Below are 23,849 nucleotides of genomic sequence, written 5' to 3'. Positions count from 1 at the left end.
AGGAGATAAGCTTGATTTGTTCATACTTCAACCACTGGGGCTCTTCTGCATCTTCGCCATATACAAACGCGAAGAAATGAAGTGAATTACGGCATGAACTCGACGGAACCCAGCGGCACCGACACATCTGCGTCCTTTTAATAACCGGACGCGCTTTTCCTCTCCGGTTTACCGACTTTATAGTGTTCGGGATGGGTAAGGAGGTGAACGGCGTCTCTCGGAGTCGCTTTGAGGCGAGTAGTCACTGTTTATTTCCAGATTGACATGTCGATGTAAATATTCTTTCGTTTTTACTACTAAACGCCTGAAATAATACAGGATTATACGTGTTATTGCAGTAGAAGAGGCCGAGCTTCCGCAATCATACGAGTTCAGCTCTTCTAATCGCTTGACAGTCAAAACACATTCATTAATGTATGTTGACCAAAGGCAGCATCAAATACATCATTATATCCCTTTTAAGTAGCTATATATTTTTTTCTCCTGTGAAATCTAGCCTACTTTGTGTCGAATTGTATAAACACAACCATTGATTAAAGCTTAGCGTGGCTCAAAAGGTGCTTTAAAATGTCTCGCTTATTTTCGCGAAGCAACAGTAGGTTGCGATGTACGCTTCGATGGTTTTTATGAATTAAACTGGTTAGCTGAGATTATAGGAGACGGATAATGCTGGTAGGCCCACCGCAGGCTGGAGTGGGGGAAAACAGCCGGCCAAAACAAAAGCTGGAGATATACACGGGCCTTTACGCGATAAAACACATCGCGTATCACAACTCATCACCACAGAAAGCAGTTGGGCCGGGTTACGCAAACATTTAGTTTGTTGTTCCCGTTGAAGGCTCAAGATCAGCCGTGTTTAAACAAGTTATAACTGTGTTTACATCGGGTGTCTCAAAACTTAGTGAGTTGACTACCTAGACTGCATTTTCGGGACTTCACAGGCGCGTGTAGCAGTTTTGGGCGCATCTGATGCGGTCTAGATAGGGAGCTCACTAGGTTTTGAAACACAGCCGCAACGTTGAGACACATGGTATCGATGCTTTTATCGGGGGTTTATGTCTATAGTTGCTTTTAAAGATCAGACCCACACATGCACTCTGGGCAGTCAGACAATGTCAGAGTGAAACACTGTAGCCTAGCCAAGTTACTAAAGATTAATTGGTATATAAGACTACCGAAAATGTACGATGGTATCCGGTTTTAACCACAATTACTTAACTATCTATGAACAGTGAACAACATTCAAAGCCACATTAACCAGTCAGGGTGTAACATTACGTCCAAATCAACTTTTGTACGCCATTTAAATTATTTATTTATGATAACATAATGAAAGTGGCAATGCATCTCTGTAACATTTACTATTGTCATCTATAGCAAAAGTAATGTGAACACATGTGATGCAATAATTCAAATGCCTAAAATGTCATGCATTCTGACAGCTTCTTATAATGTTTTAAAAGACCCATAATACTTCATTATGAGACATTGCAACAGCAACCGTGTAGTTTAAGTGGAAACTGTGATAACTATAGTAAATGTTTGTAAAGGTACTAGGCCTAATCTCAGTATATTGCAAAGGCATGAATGTAATCAGTCTTTAAGCAGCGATGCATTGTGGCCAGTTAAGCCTGTTTCTTTTTTTAGGATCAGAGTGATTATCTGAACATTGTTTTGGAGACAGCAGCATGAGAGTGATCTTTACAAATAACTGACAGCTCATATTATGCTTGGCTCCTTGATTGTTGCGATATTGTCAGAAAACATGGATATATATAGCATCAGCTGGTGGATTGATTTTGCCTTTACATACACGTATTTAGTTGCATTTGGCTATTGTAACGGTAAAAGGAGCACCGCCATATTACATTTTCATTATTGTACCAGTGGTAACCTGGCTACTCAGTCAGTGTTGACCTAAATGTTACTTTTTAAATGGGGTTGTTTATGTGTCAACAGAATGTAAAGCCAGCGAATCAGAGAGCAAGAAACTGTGTTGCATTACATGTAAACCAGGAAGTCACTTTTTTTTTTTTTTTTGTCATGAGAAGCTTCCTAATATGACAGAGGAGATAACAAGAAGTGTCATGGAGTAGCTGAGCTGTACTCATTAGCAGTTTACTGTATATTACTGCAAAGATATTCAGAAAACCTGGAAACAAAATAAAAGGAGTAGCTGCTTTACCAATTCTTATTAACAACACCTACTGTAACAAAAGAATGAATATATTCCCTCATTTAACTAAATCGAATATGTGTACCATTTATTCAAATATTTAAAAAAAAAAAAACTGTTAAAGATTTTGTAAGCATATTGTGTAGTTGTACTTGAGTCAATTGATTCATTTGTGATAATGCAATGAAACATAATGTATGTATGTATGTATATATATATATATATATATATATATATATATATATATATAAAATATAGTATATAGTAAAGCACTATATATATATATATGAAGAGTTCAGATGCAAAAGCCTCTAAGTGCCATCTGAAATTTTCTTCTAGAATGAACATTTTTATCAAGCTTGTATATTTAAGTTCAGTAATTTCACTTAAATGGCAATGAAAATGACCTATTAATTGTCATTTAAGTGAAATTACTGAACTTAAATATGCGAGCTTGATAAAAATGATCATTCTAGAATAAAATTTCAGATGGCACTTAGAGGCTTTTTTTACTGAGAATATAGTATTTTTTCTCCTTATACTTATAAATTATTATCCTTATAAATTAATGACAATAATAATCATTAAGAATATACAAATTACAAATAAAAGGTTTAGAGCATATATTTCACCCCATAACAAAAAAAAAGAACATTTAAATTTTTACTTTATATATAATAATAAACTTTATTTTTATAGCAATTTAAATATTTTTGCTTTTATATATATATATATATATATATATATATATATATATATATATATATATATATATATACAGTGAGGAAAATAAGTATTTGAACACCCTGCTATTTTGCAAGTTCTCCCACTTAGAAATCATGGAGGGGTCTGAAACTGTCATCGTAGGTGCATATCCACTGTGAGAGACATAATCAAAAAAAAAAAATCCAGAAATCACAATGTATGATTTTTTAACTATTTATTTGTATGATACAGCTGCAAATAAGTATTTGAACACCTGAGAAAATCAATGTTAATATTTGGTACAGTAGCCATTGTTTGCAATTACAGAGGTCAAACGTTTCCTGTAGTTTTTCACCAGGTTTGCACACACTGCAGGAGGGATTTTGGCCCACTCCTCCACACAGATCTTCTCTAGATCAGTCAGGTTTCTGGGCTGTCGCTGAGAAACACGGAGTTTGAGCTCCCTCCAAAGATTCTCTATTGGGTTTAGGTCTGGAGACTGGCTAGGCCACGCCAGAACCTTGATATGCTTCTTACAGAGCCACTTCTTGGTTATCCTGGCTGTGTGCTTCGGGTCATTGTCATGTTGGAGGACCCAGCCTCGACCCATCTTCAATGCTCTAACTGAGGGAAGGAGGTTGTTCCCCAAAATCTCGCAATACATGGCCCCGGTCATCCTCTCCTTAATACAGTGCAGTTGCCCTGTCCCATGTGCAGAAAAACACCCCCAAAGCATGATGCTACCACCCCCATGCTTCACAGTAGGGATGGTGTTCTTGGGATGGTACTCATCATTCTTCTTCCTCCAAACACATTTAGTGGAATTATGACCAAAAAGTTCTATTTTGGTCTCATCTGACCACATGACTTTCTCCCATGACTCCTCTGGATCATCCAAATGGTCATTGGCAAACTTAAGACGGGCCTTGACATGTGCTGGTTTAAGCAGGGGAACCTTCCGTGCCATGCATGATTTCAAACCATGACGTCTTAGTGTATTACCAACAGTAACCTTGGAAACGGTGGTCCCAGCTCTTTTCAGGTCATTGACCAGCTCCTCCTGTGTAGTTCTGGGCTGATTTCTCACCTTTCTTAGGATCATTGAGACCCCACGAGGTGAGATCTTGCATGGAGCCCCAGTCCGAGGGAGATTGACAGTCATGTTTAGCTTCTTCCATTTTCTAATGATTGCTCCAACAGTGGACCTTTTTTCACCAAGCTGCTTGGCAATTTCCCTGTAGCCCTTTCCAGCCTTGTGGAGGTGTACAATTTTGTCTCTAGTGTCTTTGGACAGCTCTTTGGTCTTGGCCATGTTAGTAGTTGGATTCTTACTGATTGTATGGGGTGGACAGGTGTCTTTATGCAGCTAACGACCTCAAACGGGTGCATCTAATTTAGGATAATAAATGGAGTGGAGGTGGACATTTTAAAGGCAGACTAACAGGTCTTTGAGGGTCAGAATTCTAGCTGATAGACAGGTGTTCAAATACTTATTTGCAGCTGTATCATACAAATAAATAGTTAAAAAATCATACATTGTGATTTCTGGATTTTTTTTATAGATTATGTCTCTCACAGTGGACATGCACCTACGATGACAATTTCAGACCCCTCCATGATTTCCAAGTGGGAGAACTTGCAAAATAGCAGGGTGTTCAAATACTTATTTTCCTCACTGTATATATATACAGTCGTGGTCAAAATTGATGGCACCCCTGATAAATATGATAAAAAATGGCTGTAAAAAATAAATCTGCATTGTTTATCCTTTTGATCTTTCATTCAAAAAATTCCTCCATACAGAATCTCTCCAGATCCTTCAGATTCCCAAGTTCATGTTGGTGCTTCTTCTCTTCAGTTCAGCCCACTCATTTTCTATATGGTTCAGGTCAGGGAACTGTGACGGTCATGGCAGAAGCTTCATTTTGTGCTCAGTTACCCATTTTTGTGTTGATTTTGATGTTTGTTTTGGACCGTTGTCCTGATGGAAGATCCAATCACGGCCCATTATAAGATTTCTAGCAGAAGGCGTCAGGTTTTGATTTTTTATCTGTTTGTATTTGCTAGAATCCATAATACCATGTATCTGAACAAGATGTCCAGGACCTCCAGCAAATAAATAGGCCCACAACATATAAGATCCAGCAGTATATTTAACCGTAGGCATGGGGTACTCTTCATCCCTGTTTGCACCGAACACATCTGCTGGGTTTGCTGCCAAAAAGCCCTTTTTTTCGTTTTATCTGACCACAGAATCTGGTCCATTTTGAAGTTCCAGTCGTGTCTGACAACTGAATATGCTGGAGTTTGTTCTTGGAGGAGCGAGGAGGATTTTTCTTGAAACCCTCCCAAACAACATGTGGGGATCTAGGGGTTGTTTGATAATTTTTTTAGGCTTTCTGACCCCCAAAGACTCAACTAATCTCTGCAATTCTCCATCTGTGATCCTTGGAGAGTCTTTGGCCACTCAAACTTTCCTCCTCACCGTGCATTAAGATAATATAGACACACGTCCTCTTCCAGGCAGATTCGTAACATGTTTAGTTGATTATAACTTCTTAATTATTGCCCTGATGGTCAAAATGGGGATTTTCTTACAGCCACTTTCTCTTTTGTGAAGCTCAACAATCTTTTGCTGCACATCAGAACTATATTCTTTGGTTTTACTCATTGTGATGGATGATTCAGGGAATTTGGCCTTTGTGCTTCCTCATATTTAAACTCCTGTGAAACAAGAAGTCATAGCTGGACAATTTCATGTTCCTCACCCTGGTGTGCTAAAAAAAAGGTAAATATTAATGGGAATATACTTCAGAGATATTTTTCTCATAAAAAATTCTAGGGGTGCCAACAATTATGGCCAGCGTGTTTTGGAGAAAAACATTTATTTCATAATGTGATTTACCCCCCAATTTCAATTCTTTTACTTCAATGAAAGGTTAGATTTTTGTGAATTTTTTTTAATGAAAGATCAAAAGGATAAACAATGCAATTTATTTTTACAGCCATTTTTTATCATATTTATCAGGGGTGCCATCAATTTTGACCACGACTGTATATACAGAATATATATATATATTTATTCTGTATATATATTCTGTATATATATAAATTGCTATAAAAATAAAGTTTATTATTATATATAAAGTAAAAATTTTACTTTAAAAAATTTTTTTTAGTTATGGGGTGAAATATATGCTCTAAACCTTTTATTTGTAATTTGTATATTCTTAATGATTATTATTGTCATTAAATTATAAGGATAATAAATTATAAGTATAAGGAGAAAAAATACTATATTCTCAGTAAAATAATAAACTAAATATATAATACACTTAAGAACTATAAAAAAAATATATGTATATTTTTATTTGGTATCAAAGTATTACCCACACACGTCTTTGAGAGATCCATCCATGTAAAAATTGCAGGAGACATTGACATATAAAAGGGAGCTGGTCATGAGAAAAGTCCGGCGATATAGAGTGTTTCCGATGAGCTGGAAACAAGGGATCAATCATTCCTGGTTTGTAACAGTCTGCACGTCACATGGCTCATCCTTAAACAAACAAACAAATGGAAAGAGAATGGATGGGTGAAAAGAAAGAGGAACAACACAACTGAGAGTTTGTGATAAAGAATACCTGTAAGCTGTCTAACATCTTGTTTCTCTCTCAGCTGAGTCGGTGCTTTAAAGGCATAGTTCACCCAAAAAATGAAAGTTCTGGCATCATTCACTCGCCCTCATGTCGTTCTAAACCTATATGACTTGATTTCTTCTGTGCAACACAATAGGAGATGTTTAGCAGAATGTCCAAGTGATTTTTTCCCCCCTCCTTTATAATGAAAGAAAACAGGCGTTGGGGTCGTGAAGCTCATAAAATCACGTTCACACCAATAATGAGAGCTGTAAAGATCACTGTATTCATGTTCACACCAATGGACGATAACATTCTGTTTATTATAAGCACACGCAGTTGTCGTCACCTGTCACTTTAAATGCTTGATCTCTTTAATGTCACACGGACTCTGATTGGCTGTGCATGTTTTTATTGTTCTTCAGCTGGACAAACAGTTCTGAGAGTGATTTATATAAATAAATATATATATATATTTATATATATTCATTTATATATATATATATATATTTAATATATATATATATATATATATATATATATATATATATATATATATATATATATATATATATATATATATAAATATATATGTTCTTATCTGTACTAGTGTGGACTTTCCTATTCTCATATTATTAAAACTTCAGTTATTATTATACCCTTGATGTGAATTGTTCCTTGCACATTATACATTCTAAAGCATTGACATCAAACCAGCAACGGTGTGTCTTTAGTTGCCAGGTCTGAATGTGAGATTTCAGAGTGTGTGTAGAGAATAACAACTGAAATGTTATCATTTGGCTTCAGAAAAGTTGAAATATGAGTCATAAGTTATACTTTTATGTTGCAGTACTCATTCTTTTTCATTGTATTGAAAAACATTTTAACATTCTTTTAGAAGAAAAGGGGCAAGCAACTTTTTATTTGAATGATTTTGGGTGAACGAAAACTTCAATTTTTGATTATTAGAGATGATTCATATGGGATTGGACAGTGGTTTTCCTGTTGGTTTTCCTGGCAGGTTTCATTGTTGATTAGTGAATCAATTTGATCCCAGACAGCTGGGATCAAATTCTTGTTCAGATCAAGACAGGGATACAAATAGAAATGTTTTTACAAAGGAATTTCCAGTGCACACAGAACAATTTATGTGCGCTCCACTATATTTGGATGTGAGGTTGTCACTTCTCAAAAAAAGAAAAAGAAAAAAGGAACATCCGGTCTGGACTGAATTATTCAGAAAGACAATCTGTTTCTCTTGTTACCATTTGGAAAAAAGGATTTGTGGTTGGATGAAACCGAGTTACGACCTCTGGTGTTCATTTCTAGTATGTTCGGCACACAGTCAACCGGCTAAATTTCAACTAGAATTTGGGATTCAATTTCTTTTTTCAGAATAATTTAGTTTGTTTAATTGTTTCAATGTTAAAATACATTCGGCACTACTGCCAATTAAATGACAGAATGAAGGAAAACAAGTGCTGTGAATTGCCTAATTCCTAGAAAAAATAGGGTTCTGGTAATTTTCTGCCAGGACATTATCTGTCAAGTTTATGCATGTTTCCTTTAAACCTACAACACAATGCAATGCATAAAATATGGGTGAAACCCCAGTGAAAATCAATGCGGGCAATTCCTATTAACACGGTACTTCAGGTCCTATTTTTACAGACTTTTCTTAGAGTGTGGTGAAAATATTACGTCTAGATAAACCAGGACTGGTCTTAGATATTCCTCCTGCTGTTAGTGTTACCATGAGCTGAAAAGAGAATGTGTGAAGGCTTTGTGTGGGATTGAGGAAGCACAAACAAACTTTGCAAGAGATCGTTACAATTCTAAAGGTCAGAGAGAGAGAGAGAGAGTGCAAGAAACCTCGACTAACCTTATAAGGCAGCTTTAAGGGGAAATATATGGTCAAATAAAGTCCTTTATGTTGCCTTGCAATTAACTGAAATAAGTTTAAGTGTAAGTGAAGTACTACAGTTGCTAAAACTGAAATATATGAATTATTATTTATTCATTTTTGTTAATGTTAATAAAAAAACGTACATATACATGCATACATACAGTTTAATATAATTGATTTTATTAGTTGTTTACTCTAGTTAACAAGAATTAAGAATGAACAATACTTCTACAGCATTTAGTTAATATTAAATTCAACATTTACAAATGCATTAAAATCAAAAGTTGCATTTGTTAACATTAGTGAATGCACCGTGAGCATGAACAAACAATGAACGACTATTTTTATTAAGTAACATTAACAAAGATTAATAAATACAGTAATAAATGTATTGCACATTGTTAGTTCATGTTAGTTAACTTATGTTAACATGAGACCTTATTGTAAAGTGTTACTAATATGAATTAATATTGGTAACTCTTGACAATAAGGTCTTATTAGTTATTAATATTAGTTAATGCATTTACAATTATTAATTAACAATGAGCAATACGTTAATATTAGTTAATAAAAATACAAATGTTCATCGTTAGTTCATGCTAGCTCAGGGCCGTTAAATAATGTTAAATACAACTTTTGATTTTAATAATGTATTAGTAAATGTTGAAATCAAGATTCTTAAATGCTGTAGAAGTTTTTTATTGTTAGTATCATATCAATAGGATTCATATCATAGGATTCATGACTATGAATACCAAACTAATGGTAACAAATGGAATCTTATTGTGTTACCAAAAGATGACAAAAAAAAAAAAAAACTAATACAAATGTCAAAAGCACATAACAAAATTGCTAAAAACAAAATGACCTAAACTGCAATGAAAATGAACAGAAAATATGAAGATATAAACTAAATAAAAATATTAATAAATAACATAATAGTAACTTAATTTGAAGCTTGTGTAATGCCTTAAAGAACTTTGTTATAAAGCCAAAGCCTCTGCATTAGAACACGAAAGACACTTTTCAACAAAACTCGAAATCGACCACTATTGTTCTGTCATTCTGTGGTTTGAACTAAAGTATTGTCGTCTTTTTTATTGTTAAAAGTGTTTGATTTGCTGCAAAACACTGTAAACGCTATTTACCTTTGAACTCACAAGGCGCACAGTTTTATAAATGAATGTCTTTCTCTCTCCTCAGATGTTCTCCAATAACGACGAGGCTGTTATTAACAAGAAGCTGCCGAAGGAACTGCTGTTACGGTTGGTGTGAAGCCCATTCAATACTTGATTCAATGCTTCATTTACTTATTAAATCATCTATTTTTGTTAATAGTATTAATCATCTCCATCTCCATCATGTTTCCTTATCTTTGCTGTCTTTATAGCATATAAATAATGACTGACTTTAATGACACGCTCTATCCTAACTATTTGTTAATGATGTTTGCTAATGGTTTTGATGTTCTCTTCTCTTTTTTCCCCACAGAATCTTCTCATTTCTAGATGTAGTCACACTTTGCCGCTGCGCACAAGTCTCACGAGTAAGTGTGATTTAGTCTAGGGACTTTAGTCTAGGGACTTTAGTCTAGGGACTAGACTGGTGTTTTGTGGCACATTAAGGGGCTGTTTACACCTGGCCACTTCATGCGTTTTCTCAGATCGGATAGCTATCTGATTTATCAAAAGGATTCCATTAACACCTGGTCACATAAATGTGTTTTTGCGAAACGGATTTAAATCCGATCTTCAATTCCCGCGCTATATGCAGATTTAATGGAGTGCACGTCACCGAAAGCAACAGATATGAGCTGCATTTTATTGATCATCAGCTAAAATTTCAACAACAGCCCTGGTAAAATCATTTCGTTTCTTAAGAATTTACTTTTAATGATGATGATGATGATGATGATTGTGTGATAAGCGTCTGCGACTTACTTTCACTTTGATTTGCGATAGTTTGCACGTTGGCTTAATGAATAGATGCTCTTCTCATGTGTGTTCCAGTAGCGTCGTCATATCTGGTATAACATTGCATATAGCCTATAACACGCTCTCACACGTTTATTTCTTTGGCATTTTTGGGAGGAGTACAATTTACATATGCGGTTTCAACAACCAGATGCATTTACACTCCTCCTCCTGAAGTGGTTTGAGCGATCGGATTCAAATCCGTCTCGAATGCGTTTCGGAGGGCATTTACACCTGGTCTTTTCACGATCGGATAGCTATCCGATCTGAGAAAACGCATGAAGTGGCCAGGTGTAAACAGCCCCTAAGTGTCTATTTTGACATTTGACCAAAAACAGTATTTTGTGTATTATACTGTATGTTGCTTGCTTGCTATGATTATTGACTTTCTGTTTCTCACTTGCTCTCTTTGTCTCAGTCATGGAACCTGTTAGCCCTGGATGGCAGTAACTGGCAGCGCATTGACCTCTTTGACTTCCAGAGAGACATTGAGGTCAGTTTTTTTTTTGACAGATGAAGTCAACATTTTCTTCTAGCTATTAAAATACAAGCAATTTCAGATGTAATTTAATATGAAGGTGGCTAACAGATCCTAAAAATCTCTTCATGTATAGGGTCGTGTGGTGGAGAACATCTCAAAGCGGTGTGGAGGCTTCCTAAGGAAGTTGAGTCTAAGAGGATGTCTCGGAGTCGGAGATAGTGCGCTCAGGTAAGAAAGAGGTAGCAGATGAATGCTTAATGAGCACATTTTCACAGCAAAAAGATGAATATTCATTCTTAAAGACCCATTTGAAAGTGTTCTTTTACATTTACATTTGTTACAAAATATTTCTATTTCAAATAAATGCTGTTCTGGTGCTGCCGCTGAGCCAGAGAGAGCAGTTATTACGTATAGGTGTGAAACAGCTTCACAAACAGTCTTTTCAACCACACAGAATCATTATTTCTGTCTTAGAATAATTCAGATGATCTCAGAAGTGCTGTAATAAAAGTCTGTAGTTCGTATATAAACACTGATGTCTGTGGTAGCAATCAAAATAGAGTAAATCACCTTTTAAAAAAGTAACTTGACGCTTCAAGTAAAGACTGTATTAATTACAACGTTACACCGGTAGCGACAAGTGACTTAAAATGTATTTGTCATTGAATCATTTTTTCAAGAGATTCATTCAAAAGCGCTGATTCATCCAGTAATGAAACAAGTGAAGTCTTTGTGAGTGAGTCGTTGAATCATTCATTCAAACCGACTTCAAAGTTAATTCAATATTTTTTAAATGCACTGCAGCAATTAACATTTTGTCAGACCTCTAGTAAATTGCATGTTATTTTGTTTAGTTGCCTATTTTAGAATCGTGGAATAATCATGTTCTCTATTTTAAACAAAAAATCGTGATTCTCAATTTCTCCAGAATCGTGCAGCTCTTATTGCAGCCTTAGTGAGCATAAGAAACTTCAGTAGCACTTTACAATAACGTTCATTAGTTAACTACCTTAGTTAACATGAACTAAGAATGAACAATACTTCTACAGCATTTATTAATCTTAGTCAAAATTAATTTCAACATTTACTAATACATTATTAACATTTATATTTTTTAACATTAGGTAACTAACATGAACAAACAATGAACAGCTGTATTTTTATTAACTAACATTAACAAAGATTAACCAGTACAGTAACAAATGTTTTGCTCATTGTTAGTTCATTTTAGTTAAAGGGATAGTTCACCCAAAAATAAAATTAGCCAATGATTTACTCACCCTCAAGTCATCCTAGGTGTATATGACTTTCTTCTTTCAAACGAATACAATCGGAGTTATAATAAAAAATGTCCTGGCTCTTCCAATCTTTATAATGGTAGTGAATGGCCGTTTATGTTTTGAAGTCCATCAAAGTGAATCCATCCATGATAAAAGTGCTCCACACTGCTCTGGGGGGTTAATAAAGGCCTTCTGAAGTGCAGCCACGTGTTTGTGTAAGAAAAATATCCATATTTATCACGTTACAAAGTAAAATGATAGCTTCCGGCCAAACGGCCATACACAGTCTACTTACGTTTACAGCGCAACTTACGCAACTTGTGACGTCGGAAGTGGCGTAGTGCGTCACGGCGTAGCGTAAATATCAGCAGTACGTCGCATTACTCGCATAAGTTGCGCTTTAGACTTAAGTGGAATCCGTATGTTCATTTGGCTAGAAGCTAGTTATTTAATTTATATGGATATTTTTCTTACACAAACTCATCGCTTGGCTTCAGAAGGCCTTTATTAACCCCCCAGAGCAGTGTGGAGCACTTTTATCATGGATGGATTCACTTTGATGGACTTCAAAACAGAAACAGAAATTCACTGCCATTATAAAGCTCGGAAGAGCTAGGACATTTTTATATAACTCTGATTGTATTCGTCTGAAAGAAGAAAGTCATATACACCTAGGATGGCTTGAGGGTGAATAAATCATGGGCTAATTTTCCTTTTTGTGTGAACTATCCCTTTAATACATTAACTAATGTTAACTAATGAACCTTATTGTAAAGTGTTACGGAAACTTCTTTCAAAAACATTATATAATCATTCAGACCCCAAACTTTTAAATGGTAGTGTATACATTTTATCAGTTCATGCATTCTCAGGGAAATTGTTGGGTTCTATTTTGAAGTTGGTGCGAATGATCGAATCCCTAATACCTAACAGATCTCATTGAATTAGAATAGGTGTTGTGAGAGAGCCCACCTGTCTTTGTGGCTCTGTTTACACCTGGTATCAAGATGCGTTTTGGTCGATCAGATCACAAGTGGACGACGCTAAATACAGGTGTAAACGGGTTCAAAATATTTTGAGCTGGTGCACTTTCCACTTCCAGAGGTAGTCGAAAGCGCATTCGACCGGATTGATTTTGTTGAGTTAACGCTCATGTGATCTAATGTGTTTGAACAGCCACAAAAAACCCCTGTCTACTCTCTGCCTACTGACCTAATGCTTAAACATAATGGGAAGCACGCTAGCCAGACGGGATGAAGACGACAAACGTGCCAAGCACAATGTTCTTCACCATTTCTGATTTCTAACACGCACTCACAGTGTTCGGTGTGGTCTTTTGGCTATCAGAGCACAAACAAAAGCTGCTGGCTATCTTAATACCCGGTTTAAACAGTGCCAGTGTCAACTCTAAAGCAGAAAAGACCAACTAATCAGAAACACTTTTGCCTGTCAATCATTTTAATAAAAAACTGCTAAAATGGCTTACAGGATGTTTGCATTTAAGTGTGTGTGATGTTTCATGCATGCAAACCTTTTGTTAATAATTTTAGAGCAAAAACCATTTCGGTTCACTTTGTCATTTTGCCCTTTATGTGAATAAGCCTGAAAGTCACCATGAAATCAAAATTTAAATGTTTTATTTTTTTCATGGAATATTGCAGTTTTTATTATAAATGATTTATTCGTTCACATCATTCTTTTTTATTTTATATATGTACCCTTGTAATCTTTTATCAAAATAACTTCCCCTCCCTCTTTCAGCGACATCTCTTCTCTTCTCTGATGATGCGTTTACTGGCGTGAGGGCGGGACAACCTGTCACTCACATGAGATCGACCAATAGTAAACCACAACCATCCAATCAAAACCCCATGGACAAAATCAAGTCCCGCCCACATGTTTTCTTGTATGAGAAGCCGTTACACTCAGATATACGTCACAATAAGGCAGAAAAGACTATCGCAACTTTCATGCCATTTCATGCTGACTTTAAGACCTGTCAAGAAAGTAGATTGGCTCTTTAATAAGAATGAGTTTAGTAATGCTTTCCATTCTGAAGGACATCACATATGGACAAAAGACATTATTGCGACTTGGAGGAAAATTCAAGCATTGTTTAAAGTTTAATCATGTAAAATTTCCTTTCTCTTGTAGAACGTTTGCCCAGAACTGCAGAAATATTGAGCTGCTCAGTCTCAATGGCTGCACCAAGATCACTGACAGGTAGGTGTGTGTGTGTGTGTGTGTGAGAGAGAGAGAGAAAGTGCTGTTTGATCTCCATTGAACTTCTGTCTTTCTTTTTGCAGTACCTGTAACAGCTTGAGTAAATTTTGTCCCAAACTGAAGCACTTGGATCTTGCCTCCTGCACCTCAATCACAAACCTGTCCCTCAAAGCTCTTAGGTCAGAGGTCGCAGACACACACACTTGCTGGTTATGCAGAATGCTTCTCTAGGGCTAAATGTCTCTCTGTGTGTCATTTCAGCGAGGGCTGTCCTTTGCTAGAGCAGTTGAACATCTCGTGGTGTGATCAGGTGACCAAAGACGGCATACAGGCACTTGTGAGATGTTGTCCAGGACTCAAAGGCTTGTTCCTCAAGGGCTGCACACAGGTGAGACTGGACTTTCACATCATCCTTCAGCCCTCTTCGCTGTTCTTCCCTTTTTCTGTGTTAAAGCCACTCGTAGCATTTTGAATTGAACTAAAGCTAAAATAAAATCTAAATGTAACACTTTAAGGTGTGCAATAAGGTATCTTTTGTTAACATTAGTTAATGCATTAGCTAACATGAATTAATAATGAGCAATTTATTTTTAGTAATTCATCTTTGTTTATGTTGGTACAAATATAATTGTTCATTGTTTGTTAATTCATAGTGCATTAACTAATGTTAACAAATGCATCTTTTGATTTTAATAACACATTAGTAAATGTTGAAATTAACATGAACTAAAATTAATAAATGCTGTAGAATAATTGTTCATTGTTAGTTCATACTAATGTTAACGAACAAAACATTTTGCCTTGGCAACCAACTGAAATAAGTTCAAGGTGAAGTACTAAAATTGCTAAAACTATATATATATATATATATATATATATATATATATATATATATATATATATATATATATATAATTAAAAACGTAAAAAAAAGCTTGAAACTGAAATTTACTAAAACTGAAATAAAAATTAAAGCTATGTAGAAATGAATTAAACAACAAAAACTAATAAAAATTACAAAAGCACATAACAAAATGAACAAAATTAAAATGAAAGTGGAATTATAAAGATAAAAGCTTCAAAATATAAAAAAAATTATATAGTCCGGCCCCAAACTCATGGCATTGGTTGACGCGCAAGTTAAGCTATTTTGCTATTTTGCAAGTTCTCCCACTTGGAAATCATGGAGGGGTCTGAAATTGTCATCGTAGGTGCATGTCCACTGTGAGAGACATAATCTAAAAAAGAAAATCCAGAAATCACAATATATGATTTTTTAACTATTTATTTGTATGATACAGCTGCAAATAAGTATTTGAACACCTGTCTATCAGCTAGAATTCTGACCCTCAAAGACCTGTTAGTCTGCCTTTAAAATGTCCACCTCCACTCCATTTATTATCCTAAATTAGATGCACCTGTTTGAGGTCGTTAGCTGCATAAAGACACCTGTCCACCCAATACAATCAGTAAGAATCCAACTACTAACATGGCCATTTCATGGTTTGAAATCATGCATGGCACGGAAGGTTCCCCTGCTTAAACTAGCACATGTCAAGGCCCGTCTTAAGTTTGCCAATGACCATTTGGATGATCCAGAGGAGTCATGGGAGAAAGTCATGTGGTCAGATGAGACCAAAATAGAACTTTTTGGTCATAATTCCACTAAACGTGTTTGGAGGAAGAAGAATGATGAGTACCATCCCAAGAACACCATCCCTACTGTGAAGCATGGGGTTGGTAGCATCATGCTTTGGGGGTGTTTTTCTGCACATGGGACAGGGCGACTGCACTGTATTAAGGAGCAGATGACCGGGGCCATGTATTGCGAGATTTTGGGGAACAACCTCCTTCCCTCAGTTAGAGCATTGAAGATGGGTCGAGGCTGGGTCTTCCAACATGACAATGACCCGAAGCACACAGCCAGGATAACCAAGGAGTGGCTCTGTAAGAAGCATATCAAGGTTCTGGCGTGGCCTAGCCAGTCTCCAGACCTAAACCCAATAGAGGATCTTTGGAGGGAGCTCAAACTCCGTGTTTCTCAGCGACAGCCCAGAAACCTGACTGATCTAGAGAAGATCTGTGTGGAGGAGTGGGCCAAAATCCCTCCTGCAGTGTGTGCAAACCTGGTGAAAAACTACAGGAAACGTTTGACCTCTGTAATTGCAAACAAAGGCTACTGTACCAAATATTAACATTGATTTTCTCAGGTGTTCAAATACTTATTTGCAGCTGTATAATACAAATAAATAGTTAAAAAATCATATATTGTGATTTCTGGATTTTTTTTTAGATTATGTCTCTCACAGTGGACATGCACCTACGATGACAATTTCAGACCCCTCCATGATTTCTAAGTGGGAGAACTTGCAAAATAGCAGGGTGTTCAAATACTTATTTTCCTCACTGTATCTTTAGAAGACTTTTATGGTAATTTTTGTCATTGATTTGTTGTCACTGAATCTCCACATTTTGTATTCTATGTAAAAACATATGGGTTTGACACAACATGAGGGTGAGTAAATGATGACGGAAGTACCGTACTGTCTCTTTAAATCCGATCAATCGTTTAGTAGCACATTATCTGTCTCTCTTTTATGTTTTCTCTCTTTATAGTTGGAAGACGAAGCATTAAAGCATATTGGAGCACATTGTCCAGAGCTGGTCACACTCAATTTGCAGACGTGTTCAGTAAGACTCACACATTCACATTCTCTCATACACTGGATGGGATGGTTTCCTCATCTAGGTATATCTCTGTGTGTGAATCGAGCAGCAGATCACAGATGAAGGTCTTATAACCATATGTCGCGGGTGCCATCGGCTGCAGTCTTTGTGTGTGTCTGGCTGTGCAAACATCACAGATGCTATTCTCAATGCCTTGGGCCAAAACTGCCCTCGTCTCAGGTACATAACACACACACACACACATAATCAAACCCATGCATTTGCATGCAATCACCCATTACCCAATTTTTATCCTCTTTTCAACTTCGAACCATTGACATTTTTGTCTCTGTAGAATATTAGAGGTGGCTCGCTGCTCTCAGCTTACAGATGTAGGCTTCACCTCACTAGCACGGGTGAGTAAACAATCTGACAACCACAATCTGTGCTGAACCTCTGGAGCTTCTAACAACAGAAATCAAGCGCATCATTTCCTCTTATTTTACAGAATTGTCATGAACTAGAAAAGATGGATTTAGAAGAGTGTGTACAGGTGAGTCAGAATGACAATACATGATTACAAAATGTTAAAATGTTGTTACATACAGTATTTAAATTTTTATTAATTCTACCATAAGAATATATAATTTGATGAAACTCTCAATTGAAGTCCATTGAAGTGACCAATCACAACAGACTGGCCATGTGACCAATCAGAGCAGAGTAGTTTGTTTATTTGAAGGTTAAATTGTAAGCCTGAATATATCCTCTAAATACATTTTGGTTTTTATAATCATTGTTTATAACTTGAGGATTTTGGGGGTTTTTTTAACAAAGAGGACTAGAGGACCCCCTAGATCCCAAAATATATTTTTATTATAGACATTAACTGTGTGATTGCAATCTGAAATGAAAAGGAGTGTAGTTCCTAATGTTATTTCCTCTTTTGTTGATTATCCATGAATGCAGTTAGCATGAATATTTATAATTGTATTTATTTATTAATGCATGTAAAGTGCTCTACAAACGCTCTATAAAATGTTATAAAAGCCTTGTTATAACGTTTAATCTTTCTCTATAGATTACAGATGGAACGCTCATCCAGCTATCTATACACTGCCCTCGACTCCAGGTTCTGGTAAGGGTTTAAAAACAAAATTTACAATAAAAAAACCCATACATTTGTATTTTAGTGGTGTCAATTTAATGTGTTAGCTTGGTGTGATTATTAATAAAACATTTTAAAAAAAAGTTTTTATCTGCCACAATAATGTCACAATGTCATTTTCATTTGAGGGCTTTTCTCTAATATTTATATGTGATTATTAATTGCAATTAATCCGAATATGTAATTAATACTAATCATTTCTGAAACATTCCCTGGGTGTTATGGGCTTGTTTATGTGTTTGTTGTTGTCACTGATGTTTCAGAGCTTGTCCCACTGTGAGCTGATTACTGATGATGGCATCAGGCAGTTGGGCAGTGGACCCTGTGCTCACGACCGACTGGAGGTGGTGGAGCTCGACAACTGCCCGCTCATCACAGATGCTTCATTAGAGCATCTGAAGACCTGTCACAGCCTGGACCGCATCGAGCTGTACGACTGTCAACAGATCACCCGCGCCGGCATCAAGCGCTTGAGGGTGAGACCTTTTTTTGCTTATGCAGTGAGGGTTAAAACATAGTGGTTTGTTGTTTCGTATCTTATGGATACTCAAATTTTTGGGATATGTATAGATTTAGGTTTGATTTGCAGTTCTTGGTATGGTTCAAGAAATTTATGAATTGGTTTAAATGGGTTCTAAAGATATTACAAGTGTAAATAATTGGTCTGATTAGATATTTTCATTGATGTGTGATGCTTCTCGAAATCTGAAATTAGGCTCCATTCACTGTGGTTTAGGTTCATAAGAAGTGTCTTATGCTCACCAAGGCTGCATTTATTAGATGGAAAATACAGTAAAAACAGTACTATTGTGAAATATTATTCCAATTTAAAATATATATATTTTTTTTTAAAGGGGTCATATAATGCCATTTTTGTACAAGCTAATATGATTCTTTAGGGTCTAAATTAAAAGTTTGTAATATACTTTAATTAAAAATTCTCATTAGTATTGTAAGAAAACACTCATTTTACCTGGTCAGAAACAGCTGTTTTCAGCACGCCGTTTCAGTGCATGTGTCTTTAAATGATAATGAACTTTGCTCACCCCACCCCTCTGTTCTGTGCGTACACCGTTTGTAATAATAACACAATAACCATAACGTGTTTTTCATTATAAACGTGGGATTATGAATTATATTGAGAACGTCATACATAGAAAACATGCCGTAAAGTACCCTGAGTGTAAACCTTAGCCGCATTCATCGTGAAGCGTGCTAGCGATTTGCAAAGATTAATATAAATATTAATATAAAGGTTAATAAAACGTTAGACTCACTTCTTCTTCTGGAGGTGCAGCAGGAACACGAATAGTTGGTACCGATCCTTTTTTCAGGAGCAGCTTCTTAGCAAAACCAGCGTTATAACGTTACTGACCTCGTTTGTTAAGCAGTCTGGTGAAATGATTTGCCCAAACATGAAAGCATTGCTGTTGATCGTGGGGAATATTCCCTTCGAAAACAAACTCAGCCACTGCGTCTTCAGCGGTTCGGACTTAGGAACATCAAAATGACTGCTGTGTTCCTTATTACAATTGCTTAGACGCCATTCTGCTCATAGACCGTGCTCCAGCGTATCAACAATGACCACGCAGGTCTGTGCGGACTATGATGACAGCTCGCTCACGAGCAAGGGCGGGTCTGTGTTGAAACGCTGCTGTCAATCAACAATCGTGGGAGGGGCGTCCGACCGTGTGACGTCACAAAATCGAACGGCTTGATTTGAGATGGGGCTTGATTTGAGATGATGGTTGTGTACAGGCACTGCCAACACACATTTCAGTACAATCAACTTGTAAAAGTGCATGTACCATTATATGACCCTTTTAATAAAATGTGTTTCTGGGACGTAAAAGCTGAATTTTCAGCATCATTACTCTGGTCTTCAGTGTCACATGATTCTTCAGAAATCATTCCAATATGATGATTTGGTTCTCAAGAAAGATTTCTTATCAATCAACAATTTTGATGCTTAAATTTTTTGTGGAAACTGATTTTTCAGGATTCTTTTAATAGAATTAAATAGAACAGCATTTATTTGAAATATAAATCTTTTGTTATAAATGTCTTTACTGTAATTTCTGATCAATTTAATGCATCCTTATATATATAAAAGTATTTTTTTATTTTTATTTTTTTTAATCTTACTGAAAAGTTGCTTTGGATAAACTGCCAAATGCATAAATGTAATTGTAAAAACAAAACAAAAAAAACTTAGTATTGTAAATGTTAAAAACAGTTGTTTCTGGATTCTTTGAATAGAAAGTTCAAAAGAACAGCCTTTATTTGAAGTGGAAATATTTTATAACATTACAAATGTGTTTTACTGTCACTTTTGGACCTTACTGTATAAAAGTATTAGTTTCTTTTCAAAGAAATCGTACTGTCCCCAAACCTTTTAACGGTAGTGTAATACAGTGAAGATATATGTATATCGAAAATAGATATTTTAAAGGTTATTGTAACAACTAAATTAAATAATAAAGGGATAGTTCACCCAAAAATGAAAATGCTGTCATCATTTACTCACCCTCATGTTGTTCCAAACCTGTATGATTTCCTTTCTTCTGCTGAACACAAAAGAAGATATTTTAAAGAAGGTTGGTAATTAAACAGTTGCTGGTCCCCATTGACTTCCATAGTATTTTTTTTTCCTACTATGGAAGTCAATGGGGTCCATCAGTCGTTTGGTTACCGACTTTCTTCAAAATATCTTCTTTTGTGTTCAGCAGAAGAAAGAAAGTCATACAGGTTTGGAACAACATGAGGGTGAGTAAATGATGACAGCATTTTCATTTTTGGGTGAACTATCCCTTTAAGATTAAACAATTGCACACATTTTATAACTTAAAATAACCATTTATTTTAAGCAGTTATGTCTATTTTAGACAATACACAATTACAGTTGTATTTTAGACAACATACAGTTATTGTATTAAAATCAATGAAAAGTATTAGACAACAGAACGACATTAATTAGTTGATGATCCATTGACAAGGCTGTCTGTAGAGTTTGTAATGAACACAAGAGGGAGCTCACACAACACATCAGCCTGTGCTGATCATCAAATGCACTGATGTTCATGTTTATTGTGTTTTTGTGAGCAATCCATATGATTGGGCATTAGATTTAGTATACTAGCGAGCTTCTTTTTTTATGTACTTTGTTTCTTATTTCCATCTTCATCTTTAGACTCACTTGCCCAACATAAAAGTTCACGCCTACTTTGCACCCGTGACTCCGCCTCCATCGGTGGGCGGCAGCCGCCAGAGATTCTGCCGCTGCTGTATCCTTCTATGATGTAAAGCGGACTGTGCATCTTGACCTCTCACCCCCTGGTCCACCTAGTGCTGGTGGGTCCCGGGTCAGAGCGCACGGGAGTGACCGAGAGACATACAGAACTCCACACCCAGTCATGAGCTTTAATCAACACTACAGTCCATTCAATGGCTTTATACAAGACTCTTATAGGGTAATTAAAGTGGACAAATTGGGGGAATGTGCTACTTTGTTCAGTGCAAACTTTTTGGAGAACAATGGGGCCTTTCTGAAAAATAAATGGCCACTTGTTATTGGATGGACCACCTCGATTTAATTCGAGATCGTGGTCGAAACAGGAGACGATCACAAGGTAACCAGCTCATCTTTCTTGCCCCTAAACACACAGTAATGGTGGTCTTTAACCTGTGAGCCCATAAAGACACACATTCAAACACATCTCTCACATACACATGGATTCTCTTTCTCTCTGTGTTTGTGTTGCTCTCGTGGCTTTGTTAAACTTAGAGCAGAGACTGAATATTTTTAAAGCATGATTAATTTCCAAGTCTTGCTTTTTATTTATTTATCGGTCTGTACTATTTAGAAGGCATCAGAGTTACAATCGAGATCCGGGGCATACAGATTTAGGCTGTAGTGGGAAAATGTGTATGTATTGAGCGGATGAGCGAGTGTGTGTGTGTGTGTGTGGGGGGGGGAATCTGTCATTCGTGATGATGGAGAGAACGGCAGTGGGCTTCATTCATGAAACAATCAAAATTAATTTTTCTCATAAATTCAGTACTTCACCTTGGCTTGTGGTCCTTAAGAAAAATAACACACTTTTCACATTCTCATTAATTTATTTAAATAAACTAAATAATAAATACCAAATACATACTTTGAGATGTGGTGGAAATTATCTTGATTCAGAAAAATTACAGTTCAAATAACACACACACACACACACACACATACACATACACAAACTCTCACACACACACACACACACACACACACTCTCGCTCTCGCACACATACACGCTCTCGCACACATACACACAAACTAACTCACTCACACACACAAACCTTACTCTCTCTCTCACACACACACACACACACACACACACACACACACACACACACTTTATATATATATATGTGTGTGTGTGTGTATATATGTATATATACAGTCATGGTCAAAATTGATGGCACCCCTGATAAATATGATACAAAATGGCTGTAAAAAATAAATCTGCATTGTTTATCCTTTTGATCTTTCATTCAAAAAATATATGTATATGTATATATGTATGTATGTATGTGTGTTTACAATTCACATACACACACATACATACACAAATATATATATATTTGTGTGTGTGGTTTGAACTGTCATTTTTCATTTTCATCACATCACAAAGTATTTTATTTATTTATTTAATAAAAAAATATTTTAGACATTTGCTAGCATTATACTATCATCTATTATTATATGTTGCCTCAAGCATCGTCACCAACACTCAGATGAATGACAATCATTGAAGTGGTTTATGTTTAGATCATATTTTTTTAAAATGTAATAATATTTTTATAATGGTTTAAGATTAGTTTAAGATTGAAGGTAAGACAACAGAATATATACATAAAAGATATGTGAAAAAATAAAGAAATAGTAAAGGCATGATCATAAAGTTTCAGTGACAGTTTTAAACTTCCCACTGAGATAAAAAAGTCCTCTCAGCTGAAGAAACATGCAATTTAATTTCTGAAGGATGTTTTGCAAGCAATTTCCACAGTAATTCATTTGTTCTTGTGTTTCATGAATGAGGCCTGATGTGTTTTAGCGGTGTTTGTTTTCACGTCGCCACTGATTCTTCTGCGTCCTTAAAAGAAAGAGAGGAAATAAATCAACCGATTACAATCAATCATCTGCTGACTTCTAAAAGTACACGAACATGATTTCTGACCTGATGTACTCCGATTATGAAAACAATCATAAGCGTTTGTTCTAGAATGTTTGTTGTACTTGTTTTCATCATGATTGTGGTCTTCTCAGTTTAGCCTCTGTTTTGAGTCACGTGAGGCCACTTGTGAAAATGTTAGCGTCTATTTTTCTTTTTGTGAATTTCTGTAGGTAAGCATTAGATAATGACCTTATTGAAATGAGTTGCTATACATGTAGAATATTTTGATAGGGCTTTATGAAAGAATATGGATGAGCTGGATGTCCTATATATGCTGTTTTTGTGGCATAAAAACTTCATTATGTTTCAAGTAATGATATTACAATAAGCCGCTTTTAATAAAATTTCTATTCAGTTGCTCCAAAAAGTATACTTCACACTTTAGACAGAGAGGATCACGGCTGGGATTA

The 23,849-nt window shown here is 35.9% G+C and overlaps 1 protein-coding gene across 1 annotated transcript; it reads left to right on the top strand.

Annotated features, from left to right (window-relative positions):
• fbxl20 (F-box and leucine-rich repeat protein 20) lies at positions 1-23,131 on the top strand. Its single transcript, XM_084131176.1, has 15 exons — positions 1-233; positions 9,629-9,690; positions 9,917-9,971; positions 10,817-10,891; positions 11,013-11,107; positions 14,314-14,382; positions 14,466-14,561; positions 14,644-14,770; positions 16,999-17,073; positions 17,159-17,289; positions 17,405-17,465; positions 17,558-17,602; positions 18,131-18,187; positions 18,481-18,693; positions 21,408-23,131. The coding sequence occupies exons 1-15, from the start codon at positions 192-194 to the stop codon at positions 21,513-21,515; spliced, it is 1,311 nt and encodes a 436-aa protein (XP_083987302.1). The 5' UTR covers positions 1-191; the 3' UTR covers positions 21,516-23,131.
• The last annotated feature ends 718 nt before the right edge of the window (positions 23,132-23,849 follow it).

Source organism: Abramis brama (assembly GCF_963993115.1).
Source record: "Abramis brama genome assembly, chromosome: 12".
NCBI classification, from domain to species: domain Eukaryota; kingdom Metazoa; phylum Chordata; class Actinopteri; order Cypriniformes; family Leuciscidae; genus Abramis; species Abramis brama.
This window is presented reverse-complemented; position numbering and strand designations above follow the sequence as displayed.

What these genes read in the sequence shown, in the direction of transcription:
- fbxl20 (XM_084131176.1), top strand. Translation starts at nt 192, where the DNA reads ATGGGTAAGGAGGTGAACGGCGTCTCTCGGAGTCGCTTTGAG. An exon ending in GTCGGAGATAGTGCGCTCAG is followed by an intron (nt 11,108 to 14,313) that starts GTAAGAAAGAGG and finishes TTTCTCTTGTAG; the next exon opens with AACGTTTGCCCAGAACTGCA. An exon ending in CAAAACTGCCCTCGTCTCAG is followed by an intron (nt 17,290 to 17,404) that starts GTACATAACACA and finishes TTGTCTCTGTAG; the next exon opens with AATATTAGAGGTGGCTCGCT.